Raw genomic sequence first — 13511 nt, 5'->3', positions numbered from 1 at the left:
AGTCTGCAGTGATGGGTGCTACCTCACACCCATCACCTTCCAAGGCAGCAGCTACTCCTTCTGGGGTTTGGCGAAATTAAGGCAGTTATAACATTTTTAAAAACAATATATTCATTACAGAATTCACAACAGTGTGTGCCCTCAGGCTTATACTCCACTACCAAATATCTACAACTCAAAATCCATGTGTACATGTATGCATTGTGCATATGTTGTGTATGAATGTGTGTGTGTGTTGCCTCACAGTCCCAGCTGTTCCATAACATGTATTTTTACCTGCTTTTTAAATCAGATTTTACTGCTTGCATCAGTTACCTGATGTGGAATAGAGTTCCATTTAGTCATGGCTCTGTTGTACTGTACGCTTCCCATAGCCTGTTCTGGATTTGGGGACTGTGAAGGGACCTCTGGTAGCATGTCCTGTGGGGTATGCATGGGTGTCCCGTACCTTCATCTTGTCAACACCTCTTACAAAAACAAGTAACTAAGACAATCTCTTCCACTTTAAGCCATGAGAGATTGACATGCATGTCAATAATGTTAGCTCTCCGTGTACTTTTAAGGGCCAGCCGTGCTGCAGTGTTCTGAGCCAACTGCAAATTTTCCCAAGTCCCTCTTTGTGACACCTGACCACAAGTGAAGTGTTCAGGGAATATATATTTTTTTAATTCTCCCAGAGGATGAAGCATAATCTTTGGTTATATATACACTGCTCAAAAAAATAAAGGGAACACTTAAACAACACAATGTAACTCCAAGTCAATCACACTTCTGTGAAATCAAACTGTCCACTTAGGAAGCAACACTGATTGACAATAAATTTCACATGCTGTTGTGCAAATGGAATAGACAACAGGTGGAAATTATAGGCAATTAGCAAGACACCCCCAATAAAGGAGTGGTTCTGCAGGTGGGGACCACAGACCACTTCTCAGTTCCTATGCTTCCTGGCTGATGTTTTGGTCACTTTTGAATGCTGGTGGTGCTTTCACTCTAGTGGTACCATGAGACGGAATCTACAACCCACACAAGTGGCTCAGGTAGTGCAGCTCATCCAGGATGGCACATATATGCGAGCTGTGGCAAGAAGGTTTGCTGTGTCTGTCAGCGTAGTGTCCAGAGCATGGAGGCGCTACCAGGAGACAGGCCAGTACATCAGGAGACGTGGAGGAGGCCGTAGGAGGGCAACGACCCAGCAGCAGGACCGCTACCTCCGCCTTTGTGCAAGGAGGAGCAGTAAGAGCACTGCCAGAGCCCTGCAAAATGACCTCCAGCAGGCCACAAATGTGCATGTGTCTGCTCAAACGGTCAGAAACAGACTCCATGAGGGTGGTATGAGGGCCCGACGTCCACAGGTGGGGGTTGTGCTTACAGTCCAACACAGCGCAGGACGTTTGGCATTTGCCAGAGAACACCAAGATTAGCAAATTCGCCACTGGCGCCCTGTGCTCTTCACAGATGAAAGCAGGTTCACACTGAGCACATGTGACAGACGTGACAGTCTGGAGACGCCGTGGAGAACGTTCTGCTGCCTGCAACATCCTCCAGCATGACCGGTTTGGCGGTGGGTCAGTCATGGTGTGGGGTGGCATTTCTTTGGGGGGGGGCCGCACAGCCCTCCATGTGCTCGCCAGAGGTAGCCTGACTGCCATTAGGTACCGAGATGAGATCCTCAGACCCCTTGTGAGACCATATGCTGGTGCGGTTGGCCCTGGGTTCCTCCTAACGGTTGGCCCTGGGTTCCTCCTAACAATGCTAGACCTCATGTGGCTGGAGTGTGTCAGCAGTTCCTGCAAGAGGAAGGCATTGATGCTATGGACTGGCCCGCCCGTTCTCCAGACCTGAATCCAATTGAGCACATCTGGGACATCATGTCTCGCTCAATCCACCGACGCCACGTTGCACCACAGACTGTCCAGGAGTTGGCGGATGCTTTAGTCCAGGTCTGGGAGGAGATCCCTCAGGAGACCATCTGCCACCTCATCAGGAGCATGCCCAGGCATTGTAGGGAGGTCATACAGGCACGTGGAGGCCACACACACTACTGAGCCTTATTTTGACTTGTTTTAAGGACATTACATCAAAGTTGGATCAGCCTGTAGTGTGGTTTTCCACTTTAATTTTGAGTGTGACTCCAAATACAGACCTCCATGGGTTGATAAATTGGATTTCCATTGATTCTTTTTGTGTGATTTTATTGTCAGCACATTCAACTATGTAAAGAAAAAAGTATTTAATAAGATTATTTCTTTCATTCAGATCTAGGATGTGTTGTTTAAGTGTTCCCTTTATTTTTTTGAGCAGTATATATATATATATATATATAAAGATTACCAGATGTTTGTTATAGTATCTTTGAGTTTTATTTTTGTTAATATTGCTAGACCTCATTACTGGTTTATCATCCACTTCAGTATATTTGATGGATTCCTAGCCAAAGCATGGCTGAGATACCTTTCTATCCATTGATATGTAGTCGCAATGCCCTAAAATATGTTCACAGATCGATTATCTGGGGGAATTCTCTTTAGATACCTGTGGGTAGCCAGAGTATACCAAAAACACAGGCCAATTGCAAAGAGACTTAAACCAGCTTGATAGCTGTAGCCTCCGATCATTAAACATTCTTCCAACCCATTTTGTCACTCCTATGTGACACCCGTCATTCAACCGTCAGTGCAGACGGAATTGTCACCGACGTAAAAAATTACAGGACGACAAGATCTTATTTCAGAACCGGCTTGTTTGGAGTGTTGTGACAGGTTTACATTGTATTGGCCAACAAAGAATAAGATATCATGCATACATAAAAAAAAAAAACCACCTTCAGAATTTCAAAATACAAGCGCATGCAGCACCATCCTAATATTTCCTGTCATCTGCCTGAGAACCTTGAGTAAATATACACAATTCCTGGATGTAATGTCAACACTTTCTCAAAGTCCATATGTCAATTATCAGTAGCCCACTCAGTCTTCAAACTCCACACTCATTCAAAACTACAAAATGACAGGGGCCGATAGGTAAAGCTTATTAAAGAGCAGTGATACTAGCAAGAGCAGTGTGCAGGTTTCCTCTTTCCCCCCTCTTATTCAACAGTTACCATGCACCTGCAAAAAAAAGCTCAGATGTGCGAGTTCCTTTTGAATTACATTGAGAAACACTGAAATTAAACTTCAAATTTAGAAATACTATGGCCAGTTATACAAACATGTCAGGACACCGATTTTTATTGTAGAGGTACAAATGCACAATTACTTCGATTTCTGACTCTGTGCCTGTGCCTTAAGAACCTTGACAACAATCTTCTGTTCCTCAATCAGGAAAGCTCGCTTGATCCTGTGGTAGACAGAAGGGTGAACGTTAGTTGATCAGGTAACTGAGTTCAGGCATTGTTTGCTTGATACAAATTTTGATTAAATATCAATACATGTAAAGCAAAATCTAATGAATCATGTCGCAAAGACCAATGCCTTCAATGTAGATTGTAAAAACACAACCCTCAATTTATTGCACACAGGAAGTTTCACTACTTTTAAAAGCCCATAGCAGGATAAATCTCAACTAAATGGAACAAAACCATCTAGCTAACTCTAGAGCCTAAGACGTGGGGGGATCGTCATTTAGCTATTTGATTTTAGGACCCCTTTAGGTATACATGTTTCTTTATAAAAAACACAGAATTTGTCCTTTACTACTATAGCCCAGAGAAACGTAATTCATAAATTGCGAAGTCAGTCAAGATAAATCACAAAAAAGCAAGGCTTTGAAGGGTCTGTCCTATATCTAGGAGACTAAGAAAGCTCAGGAGAGATAGATATACACTGCTCAAAAAAATAAAGGGAACACTTAAACACCACAATGTAACTCCAAGTCAATCACACTTCTGTGAAATCAAACTGTCCACTTAGGAAGCAACACATGCTGTTGTGCAAATGGAATAGACAACAGGTGGAAATTATAGGCAATTAGCAAGACACCCCCAATAAAGGAGTGGTTCTGCAGGTGGTGACCACAGACCACTTCAGTTCCTATGCTTCCTGGCTGATGTTTTGGTCACTTTTGAATGCTGGCGGTGCTTTCACTCTAGTGGTAGCATGAGACGGAGTCTACAACCCACACAAGTGGCTCAGGTAGTGCAGCTCATCCAGGATGGCACATCAATGCGAGCTGTGGCAAGAAGGTTTGCTGTGTCTGTCAGCGTAGTGTCCAGAGCATGGAGGCGCTACCAGGAGACAGGCCAGTACATCAGGAGACGTGGAGGAGGGCAACAACCCAGCAGCAGGACCGCTACCTCCGCCTTTGTGCAAGGAGGAGCACTGCCAGAGCCCTTCAAAATGACCTCCAGCAGGCCACAAATGTGCATGTGTCTGCTCAAACGGTCAGAAACAGACTCCATGAGGGTGGTATGAGGGCCTGACGTCAACAGGTGGGGGTTGTGCTTACAGCCCAACACCGTGCAGGACGTTTGGCATTTGCCAGAGAACACCAAGATTGGCAAATTCGCCACTGGTGCCCTGTGCTCTTCACAGATGAAAGCAGGTTCACACTGAGCACGTGACAGACGTGACAGAGTCTGGAAACGCCGTGGAGAACGTTCTGCTGCCTGCAACATTCTCCAGCATGACCGATTTGGCGGTGGGTCAGTCATGGTGTGGGGTGGCATTTCTTTGGGGGGCTGCACAGCCCTCCATGTGCTCGCCAGAGGTAGCCTGACTGCCATTAGGTACCAAGATGAGATCCTCAGACCCCTTGTGAGACCATATGCTGGTGCGGTTGGCCCTGGGTTCCTCCTAATGCAAGACAATGCTAGACCTCATGTGGCTGGTGTGTGTCAGCAGTTCCAGCAAGAGGAAGGCATTGATGCTATGGACTGGCCCGCCCGTTCCCCAGACCTGAATCCAATTGAGCAGACCTGGGGCATCATGTCTCGCTCCACCCACCAACGCCACGTTGCACCACAGACTGTCCAGGAGTTGGCGGATGCTTTAGTCCAGGTCTGGGAGGAGATCCCTCAGGAGACCAACCGCCACCTCATCAGGAGCATGCCCAGGCATTGTAGGGAGGTCAAACAGGCACGTGGAGGCCACACACACTACTGAGCCTCATTTTGACTTGTTTTAAGGACATTACATCAAAGTTGGATGAGCCTGTAGTGTGGTTTTCCACTTTAATTTTGAGTGCGACTCCAAATCCAGACCTCCATGGGTTGATAAATTGGATTTCCATTGATTATTTTTGTGTGATTTTGTTGTCAGCACATTCAACTATGTAAAGAAAAAAGTATTTAATAAGATTATGTCTTTCATTCAGATCTAGGATGTGTTGTTTAAGTGTTCCCTTTATTTTTTGAGCAGTGTATATATATATATATATATTTTTTAAAAACATGTTTTTACCCCCTTTTTTGGGTAGGCACAAAACGACCTTCATACTTCCATACATTTAACAAAAACGGTACTGGTGACCTTCAGACGAGTCCCGTGACACTTGTGGGGGTTGTAGAGCAAATGGAGAAACACCATCGTGTTTGAAAATCTCCCCTTTCCACAGTGGGTCAAACCAGTATGACGTTACAGACGATTTCGTGAGAAGCCTGAGCTTCGGGACGTCTCATGGTCTGACAAACACTGCTCTCTGCCACCTTTAACTGTAAATGCGGAAGTGCGACACTGGTGGTTTGAAACGCACCCAATGCAAAAAAAACGAATCTCTAGCTTAAACAGATTTTGATTGGGATTGTTTTGGTTATTTAACTTAGATTGATGCACCGGAGCATCAATCGTCTCTAGGGGGGTTAAGGATGGAAATGAAACTACAGCTGTTGCTTTGAATGTAATAACACCTTACTGGCATAGTATAATATGCAAGTAAACCGAGCCAGAACGGTCCAAGGGGCAGGAGCCCTGTATCTGTATCGTGAGGCAGCTTGGTGTATTTAGAGCAAATGGACAGGATGCCCTCAATGCTGAGAGTCAAGCAGAGTCCCATTTTTAGAGTCTTACAACTCATCTGGGAATTGAACCTTCCTCTCAGCATGTACACTAACCACAAGCCCACCGAGTTGATTAGTCCAATATGAATCATGAAACATTTTCATTACTGAGGAGACAGTGCAAACTACCTCCCCATACAGAAACAGCCCCATACAGAAACAGCCCCATACAGAAACAGCCCCTAGCCACATGTAGCTCTGAATAGGCATGGAAGTAGTTCCATCAACTATCACCAATATTCTGGGTGGAGATATTGACTATTTATCCAACCGTTTCAGATCTACACTTGTGTCTAGGGGTTGTTTCCGGAGAGTATAAGAAAAATGTGCAAACAAAATGTACTCCTTTATTCTGGCCAAAACACCAATGCAATGCCATTGAATAAAGTAGTTAAATTGAAGACCCATTTTGCTAGATGTGCGTTGAATCAAACCGCACATGTCATCCAACATAAACAACACAGACATTTTCTACAAAGGCGGTGTTGTGGGATATGCTTTCTTACCGGTCGCGCACACACTTGGCACACATTGCTCCACCGTAGGCTCTGCTGACGTGCTTCTTGGTTTTTGAGAGCCTCATCAGGACCTGGGGTCTCACAGCCCGGATCTTTAAGACAAAGAAATGCTTGTGAGCAGACATAACACACAACCCTGAACCCAGGGTTATATTCAGGAGAAACTAGTGTTGCACAGTATACCAAAACTATTCGGTACTAGAGTGTATTCCTCTTAGTACTTCTGTCAAATGTGTCTCATGTAGTCTACTGATTGAGAGAGGATCAAGTCCATCAGCGCAGTCAATGTCCCCTTAGCACAAGAGCATCATACCTGCTCCACTTACTCATTGTTAGCTCTAGCCTTTCCTGAGGAACCAATGCACTCACTGGGAATTTGGGCTGCGTCACCACTTATGTTGCACAGAAATTAACACGGTTGAATAATATAACACGGCCCAAACAAATGTTGAAAATGTCAATTACTGTTCTCAAAACAATGTCCCATTACAGGCTCAAACACTTTACAATGCAAGATAAAAGGAGCGTCCAGCTTTGTACACCAACTTACCTTACTAGCAAACAGCTGAAGCTAACATCAATTCACTACCCTAGTACCTTGTTTGCGATAAACCATTTCAAAGCTGATTGTAACCAAAAACGATTAATTCACTTAATCTCCCCGTCACGTCTCTCCCAATCAAGATCTTTGCTTGAGACTCAAACTGAGTGTGTGGGAATAAAGATAGATCTTAATGAGAAAGTGTACACTTTTATAAAAGAGATTGTTTCTATGCAAATGTTGAGAAGTACAATAAAATAAGTTGAAGGGAAAGATACTTATCTGTAGCCCCATGAAATAAGACAAAACACATCTGTTGAATATGCATTCACCTGTATCAAGGCTAAATTTAACATTCAAATAACTGATTACCATACCATCCTGTTACATAGTTATATTTGTAAAAAAAAAAGTAAAAGTGATTGCATGTATTGATTCATTAATGCATGCAAAAACCAAACATTTCACATGCAACGAAATTGAACTCAAAAGAGCTGCCTGGATCAAGTGCCATTTTGGCATTTGACATAGTGCTTTCACCCATCCTTAGGGCACATTCAAACCAATGTGTAAAAAAAGACAGCAATGGTTTTAAGTGGAAGCAGTGTGTTGGGGGGTGGCTAATATTGTGTTGTGCTCAGCCTGAAAAGTTGTGATGTATTATCAAATAATTTCTCTCCGCCCAACCACACTGTCTGACATACATTTTGGTTAAGGTACCCTTATGCACAGTTCAGACACAGAATTTATGGTGAGTCGAACTGAATAGAAATTAAGAGTGGGCTGGCACGGTTAAGAGCTTTACTTACGCCGCGCAGTCTACCAGGGCAGATTCCGCATGCGGACTTCGGGGCCTTGCCCACCTTCTTGGTGTAGAGGTACACAATGCGGTTACCAGGAGTCCGGGACCTGCAAGCAGGGTCATACACAATGCAAAGTTGTCCACAATATTTAGAAGGGAATAAAAACATTCCAGAATCAGTTGTTCCTACTTCCTATTTAAAATCAATAGCCATAGCTAGGTATAGTCATGTGCAAACAAGTACAACTTACTAGGAACAACCAATTAGTTTAGGTCATGAGAAATGCCAGGCAATGTAATAACTAACAATGACAAAGAATCTAAAGAAATGGCATAGCAGTCAAGGGAATTGCAATGCAATTATGTAAAGATCATGTTACTTACAGCCTAGTTTTGTTGGAGGCAGTGTTGTAGGACAACCTACGACGGTAAGTCAAGCGCTGGACCATGTTGATACCTGTAAATACATAACAGATTGCCTGACAGTAGAATACATTGTTCACCGATTGATTTGCTACATAACTAGATAACTAGCTAACTAGCTAACTAGTTCGTTATTTAGCTTGGGGATTGCGGATGGAGTCAACATTACTGATCAACGCTACTAGCAAAAATGCTTAATGCCCAAAAAACGAATCAATGAAGAAAGAACATTTTACTTGCATATATAGACCTTGCTTTGGTAATTTAAACAAGACTACCCCCGGCAGTAAAACCACTTAAACGGTAATGTGTTTTGGTACAAAAATTGACTTATTTCTGCTTTGGGCTAAACGTTACTGAAGGCATGATACTAAGAAGCAACAAGACAGTACTAGGATAACAAGAAATCATTAAATATTTTCAACAATGTGTTTACGGTTTCTAACACTGTGGAAATATAGTCTTTGAAATACTATTTGTCATATTATAACAACAGATTACAGCAGATTCTTTTGACATAAAATGTGCGAGGAAATATGGGCCTCCATACCTGCTATTACCGTTACCGGAAGAGGAAGAACCAAAGAAGTTACTCTGAAATGTAAACTTTTCTCACCACCGGATATTTCCTCACCTTCTTATAATATGCTGCCACCTAGTGGCGATTGTGTGACCTCCCATTGAGACGCCCACAACATTGTTTAGGTGATTTTAGATGACCTAAACGATTATAATTAAAAGTTCCATGTAGCCAGTTACTTAACTTGTGGCCCACCATCCAACTATCAAATCAAATCAAGTCCAATGTTTGTGGTCACATACACATGGTTGGCAGATGTTAATAAGAGTGTAGTGAAACGCTTGTGCTTCTAGTTCCGACAGTGCAGTAATAGCTAACAAGTAATGAACAATTTCACAACAACTACCTAATACACACAAATGTAAAGAGATGGCTGTCTCTGTATTAGTGATGGCTATTTAACAGTCTGATGGCCTTGAGATAGAAGCCGTTTTTCAGTCTCTCGGTCTCAGCTTTGACGTCTTCTGAATGGTAGCAGGGTGAACGGGCAGTGGCTCGGGTGGTTGTTGTCCTTGATGATCTTCTTGGCCTTCCTGTGACATCGGGTGTTGTAGGTGTCCTGGAGGGCAGGTAGTTTGCCCCCGGTGATGCGTTGTGCAGACCACACCACCCTCTGGAGAGCCTTGCTGTTGTGGGCTGTGCAGTTGCCGTACCAGGCGGTGATACAGCCCGACAGGATGCTCTCAATTGTGCATATATAAACGTTTTTGAGGGTTCTAGGTGACAAGACAAATTTCTTTAGCCTCCTGAGGTTAAAGAGGCGCTGCTGCACCTTCTTCACTACACTGTCTGTGTGGGTGGACCATTTCAGTTTGTCCGTGATATGTTCGCAGAGGAACTTAAAACTTTCCACCTTCTCCAATACTGTTCCATCGATGTGGATGGGGGGTGCTCCCTCTGCTGTTTCCTGAAGTCCACGATCATCTCCTTTGATTTGTTGACGTTGAGTGAGAGGTTGTTTTCCTGACACCACACTCTGAGTGCCCTCACCTCCTCCCTTGTTGTTGGTAATCAAGCCTATAAGCTATAAAGGGATTAGTTTCCTCAAAATACAAATCAACAAGATTTCCCCACTTCCGTTGGCTCACCAAGGCAGTTTTTTTGGCGGGGTTATATTCCCTCAGGCCCATCCCTCAGCTGTATACCAAAACATGTGTAAGCGGTCATTTTGCTGAAAAACTAATCCTAGACTGTAGCTTTCATTCTTGTTTTATTGTATATTATTTTCTATTAGCCTAGTTTGTATAAAGTGTATTGTAGGGTGAATTCAGAAAAAGTGGGACATTATTTAAACTGGGATAGCTTAATCCTCATGCCTTTATTCCTTGGTCTGACAAGTGTGCAGAGACTTTTTCCTGTTTCTCCAGTTTGGCCTTTTGCCTCCAGCACCTTCACAAATCAGATTTGGGTGTGTAGTAGAGATGCTCTGCCCCCTCTATGATGTAACACCAATGAAGTGATATTGATCATGTGGTTTCTCTGCAAGGGTTTAGCAACAACAGTTTTGATTTTCACTTGTCAGACCAATATATAATAGAAAAAAACCTACAAACAAGTAGTGAAACCACAAAAGACACAGTAAGATCAGTGGCATAGCTTTTTTCTGTTTTGTTGTTAAGGTTATAAAACGGTCATCAATAGTTCACTGTGCAAAATTGTGATGTAAATGTGCATACTATGTAGGCTACTGGAGAGTTGCCAATTTTATGTTTAAATTTTGTAATTCAGTCATTTTGTTGTTGTTGTCCCGCTTTACCAACCATAGATGCTCAAGTAAGACAGCATGGAGTAACTAAAGTGAGAAATCCCTGCGACAAACAAATGCATGTTTTGGCACAACATCTATAACAAACATTCTAACATTTTGAGGATAGTGACACATGATGCCTGCCACAAGAGTAAATTTCACATATACAGTGTCTTAAGAAAGTATTCACACCCCTTGACAGCCTGAATTTAAAATGTATTAATTTCAGAGTTTTGTCACTGGCTTATACACAACACCCCATAATGTCAAAGTGGAAATATGTTTTTAGAAATTGTACAAATGAATTAAAAATGAAAAGCTGAAATGTCTTGAGTCAATAAGTATTCAATCCCATTGTTATGGCATGCCAACATTTTTTATTTTATTTTACTTAACCTTTATTTAGCTAGGCAAGTCAGTTAAGAACAAATTCTTATTTACAATGGCAGCCTACTCCGGCCAAACCTTCTAACCCGGACGACGCTGGGCCAATCGCGTGCCGCTCTACTGTAAATTCAGGAGTAAACATGTGCTTAAGAAGTCACATAATAAGTTGCATGGACTAAGTCACATGCAATAATAGTGTTTAACATGATTTTTGAATGACTACCTCATCTCTGTACCCCACACATTATCCGTAAGGTCCCTCAGTCGAGCAGTTAATTTCAAACAGATTCAACCACAAAAAACAGGGATGTTTTTCAATGCAAAGAAGGGCACCTATTGGTAGATGGGTTGAAAAAGCAGATAATGAATATCCCTTTTGGCATGTTGAAGTTATAAATTACAGGTAGGTGAATACGCCATCAGAGCGCACATCAGGACATTGTACTGTCTACACTCGGTTTGTTGTTTTCATTAAAACATTTTCATTAAATCGATTTTAATCTGAACTAAAGTTTTGTTGCTACGGATTTCACGACGCGGTTAGCCTTTACGGCTGGGGCTGCAAGTTTGTGTTCCTTTTTTTCGTGGATCCGCGAGTGCTAGCTGGCTGTACTACAGACACCTGTCGTCGTCGTGGGAAAGACTCATTGTTATTTTTTCGTAAAACAACTGGTTGCAGTAAAGAGCCAATCTGGATACTAAGGAGATCCTGAGGGAAATCGACGAGTACCAACAGCTTTACACAATAGAGGAACAACATACTCCTTAATGGAAATATCCGACCACCTCACAAAATAACTTTAACCCGACAAAAAAAAAGAAAAACAGATTAATCTACAGACACGGACGATTTACTTACCATTGAGGTAGAGGCTAGTGCTCTGGCTGGAGTCCATGCAACACTGGAAAAGTTGTGTGAGGAGGTAGCAGGGCTGAGGGGGAGTTTGGAATTCAACCAGAGTGAAATTCTCACGCTACAAAGAGAAAACGAGACACTCACAGCCAAGGTAAAAATCCATGATTCCAACATGGATTGCGTACTCCGGGAAAACAAGGTGATGAAGGGGTCACTACTAGACATACAAAGTCGTAGCATGCGTGAAAATCAATTTTTTTTCTGAGATTCCTGAGGACGCGATCAGAGAATTCATGCAATCCTCCTTGAAACTTCCTACAGAGACTGTAAACAAGGTGGCTTTCCACCGAGTACACAGATTTGGAGCTCAGAGCGACAAGACCAGGGGTTCCCGACCGATCATCGCAAAATCTGAACACTACCAACAAAAGGAGGTGATCAAAAGCAGAGGAAGGGATCTTAAAGGGACCAAATTCGGTCTCAATGACCAATTTCCAAGGGAGATAAACGAACGTCGTAAGAGACGACTATCCGGTACAAAGACAACAACGGAAGAATGGTAGGCGTGCCTTTATCATTGTGGACAAACTCTTTATAGATGGACAGCTATTCCGAGACAGCACCGTGGTTGTACTAAATTCTACAGGGAGTTCAGGTGACGAAAAAAAAAGAAGTTATGGGAACTGAACATTATGAAGTGGATATGAACACACACGTACTCAATTACATGCTTGCTTACACATACGGATTTATACATGCACACACACACCTGATCTCGCTCTCTTCTCTCACTCTCTCTTCCTCTCTTTTCTCTTCTCTCTCTCCCTCTCTCTCTATTGTCGAGAACTGTTTTATAATTTAATGTGTTTATTGTTTGTCTATCTTTTTTATGTATTTGTCTACAAGTTTATATATGTTTACAACAAGCAAGGGGAAGATATCAGAATAGGGGCATTGGGGAATAATAACATATTGTATGGAATACATTTGTTGTACTGTAGTGAAGCTGTCTCTAGAGTAATGCAAGGTCTCTTTCATGATCATGTGAAACGTCAATTACTATGTAAATGCTGGGATATGTTTTTCAATTATGTTAAAGGTAATTATGATGCAACTATGATGGTGATACTATATGGATTGCAATTATCATCATGAATATTAAGGCTATACGCACTACATGTTACACACATAGCCACTCAACCATGCAAATTGGCAGAGTTATTATTTGGACATCACACATTATAGTCTTACTCTTATACAGACATCGTACACATTCTCACTATATCAAATCCAATATCATACACATCAACCTACTCAGATTTGTTACACACATAATGTCTCAATTGTCTCAATTTTCTAACATCTGTGGCATTGGCTCACAGGCAAACAGGCAAGGGAAAAAACAAATATTGCTAGAACCTATTTCTTGAATTCAAAATATCAGACATTTGAAAGCTCTAGTTTTGACCTTCATAATACCTCTGATGGCAGTAATTTTACAAGCACTAATTATGGTCAATTTAGACTGAGAATAGTATCTAGTAAGGAGTGAAATAAGTATAGCAAGTTATAATTGTAACGGTTTAGCAGATTATAAAAGAAGTCTTTACATGGCTAAAAGAAAATGAATATAACATATACTGTTTACAGGAAACTCATGGA

General features: G+C 42.2%; 1 protein-coding gene across 2 annotated transcripts; it reads right to left on the bottom strand.

Annotated features, from left to right (window-relative positions):
* Nucleotides 1-2725: 2725 nt before the first annotated feature.
* Nucleotides 2726-11904, bottom strand: rpl34 (ribosomal protein L34). 2 transcript variants are annotated; one of them, XM_029753443.1, is made up of 5 exons: nt 11853-11904; nt 8241-8313; nt 7864-7963; nt 6502-6605; nt 2726-3339 (listed from the first exon to the last, which is right to left on the bottom strand). In XM_029753443.1, exons 1-5 carry the CDS (start codon nt 11887-11889, stop codon nt 3255-3257), a joined length of 399 nt encoding a protein of 132 aa, XP_029609303.1. In that variant the 5' UTR covers nt 11890-11904; the 3' UTR covers nt 2726-3254. The 2 variants fall into 2 exon arrangements, with proteins under 2 accessions (XP_029609303.1, XP_029609304.1); XM_029753444.1 differs by lacking the exon at nt 11853-11904 and adding an exon at nt 8830-8881.
* Between the last annotated feature and the right edge of the window lie 1607 nt (nt 11905-13511).

The sequence above is a fragment of the Salmo trutta genome, chromosome 5, assembly GCF_901001165.1.
Source record: "Salmo trutta chromosome 5, fSalTru1.1, whole genome shotgun sequence".
Classification (NCBI taxonomy): Eukaryota; Metazoa; Chordata; class Actinopteri; order Salmoniformes; family Salmonidae; genus Salmo; species Salmo trutta.
This window is presented reverse-complemented; position numbering and strand designations above follow the sequence as displayed.

Excerpts from the sequence above, each read along its gene's own strand:
- rpl34 (XM_029753443.1), bottom strand. The coding sequence starts at position 11,889 with ATGGACTCCAGCCAGAGCACTAGCCTCTACCTCAATG. Across the intron at positions 8,314-11,852 it reads CACTAGCCTCTACCTCAATG|GTATCAACATGGTCCAGCGC; the intron begins GTAAGTAAATCG and ends ATGTATTTACAG. Across the intron at positions 7,964-8,240 it reads GCCTCCAACAAAACTAGGCT|GTCCCGGACTCCTGGTAACC; the intron begins GTAAGTAACATG and ends CCCTGCTTGCAG.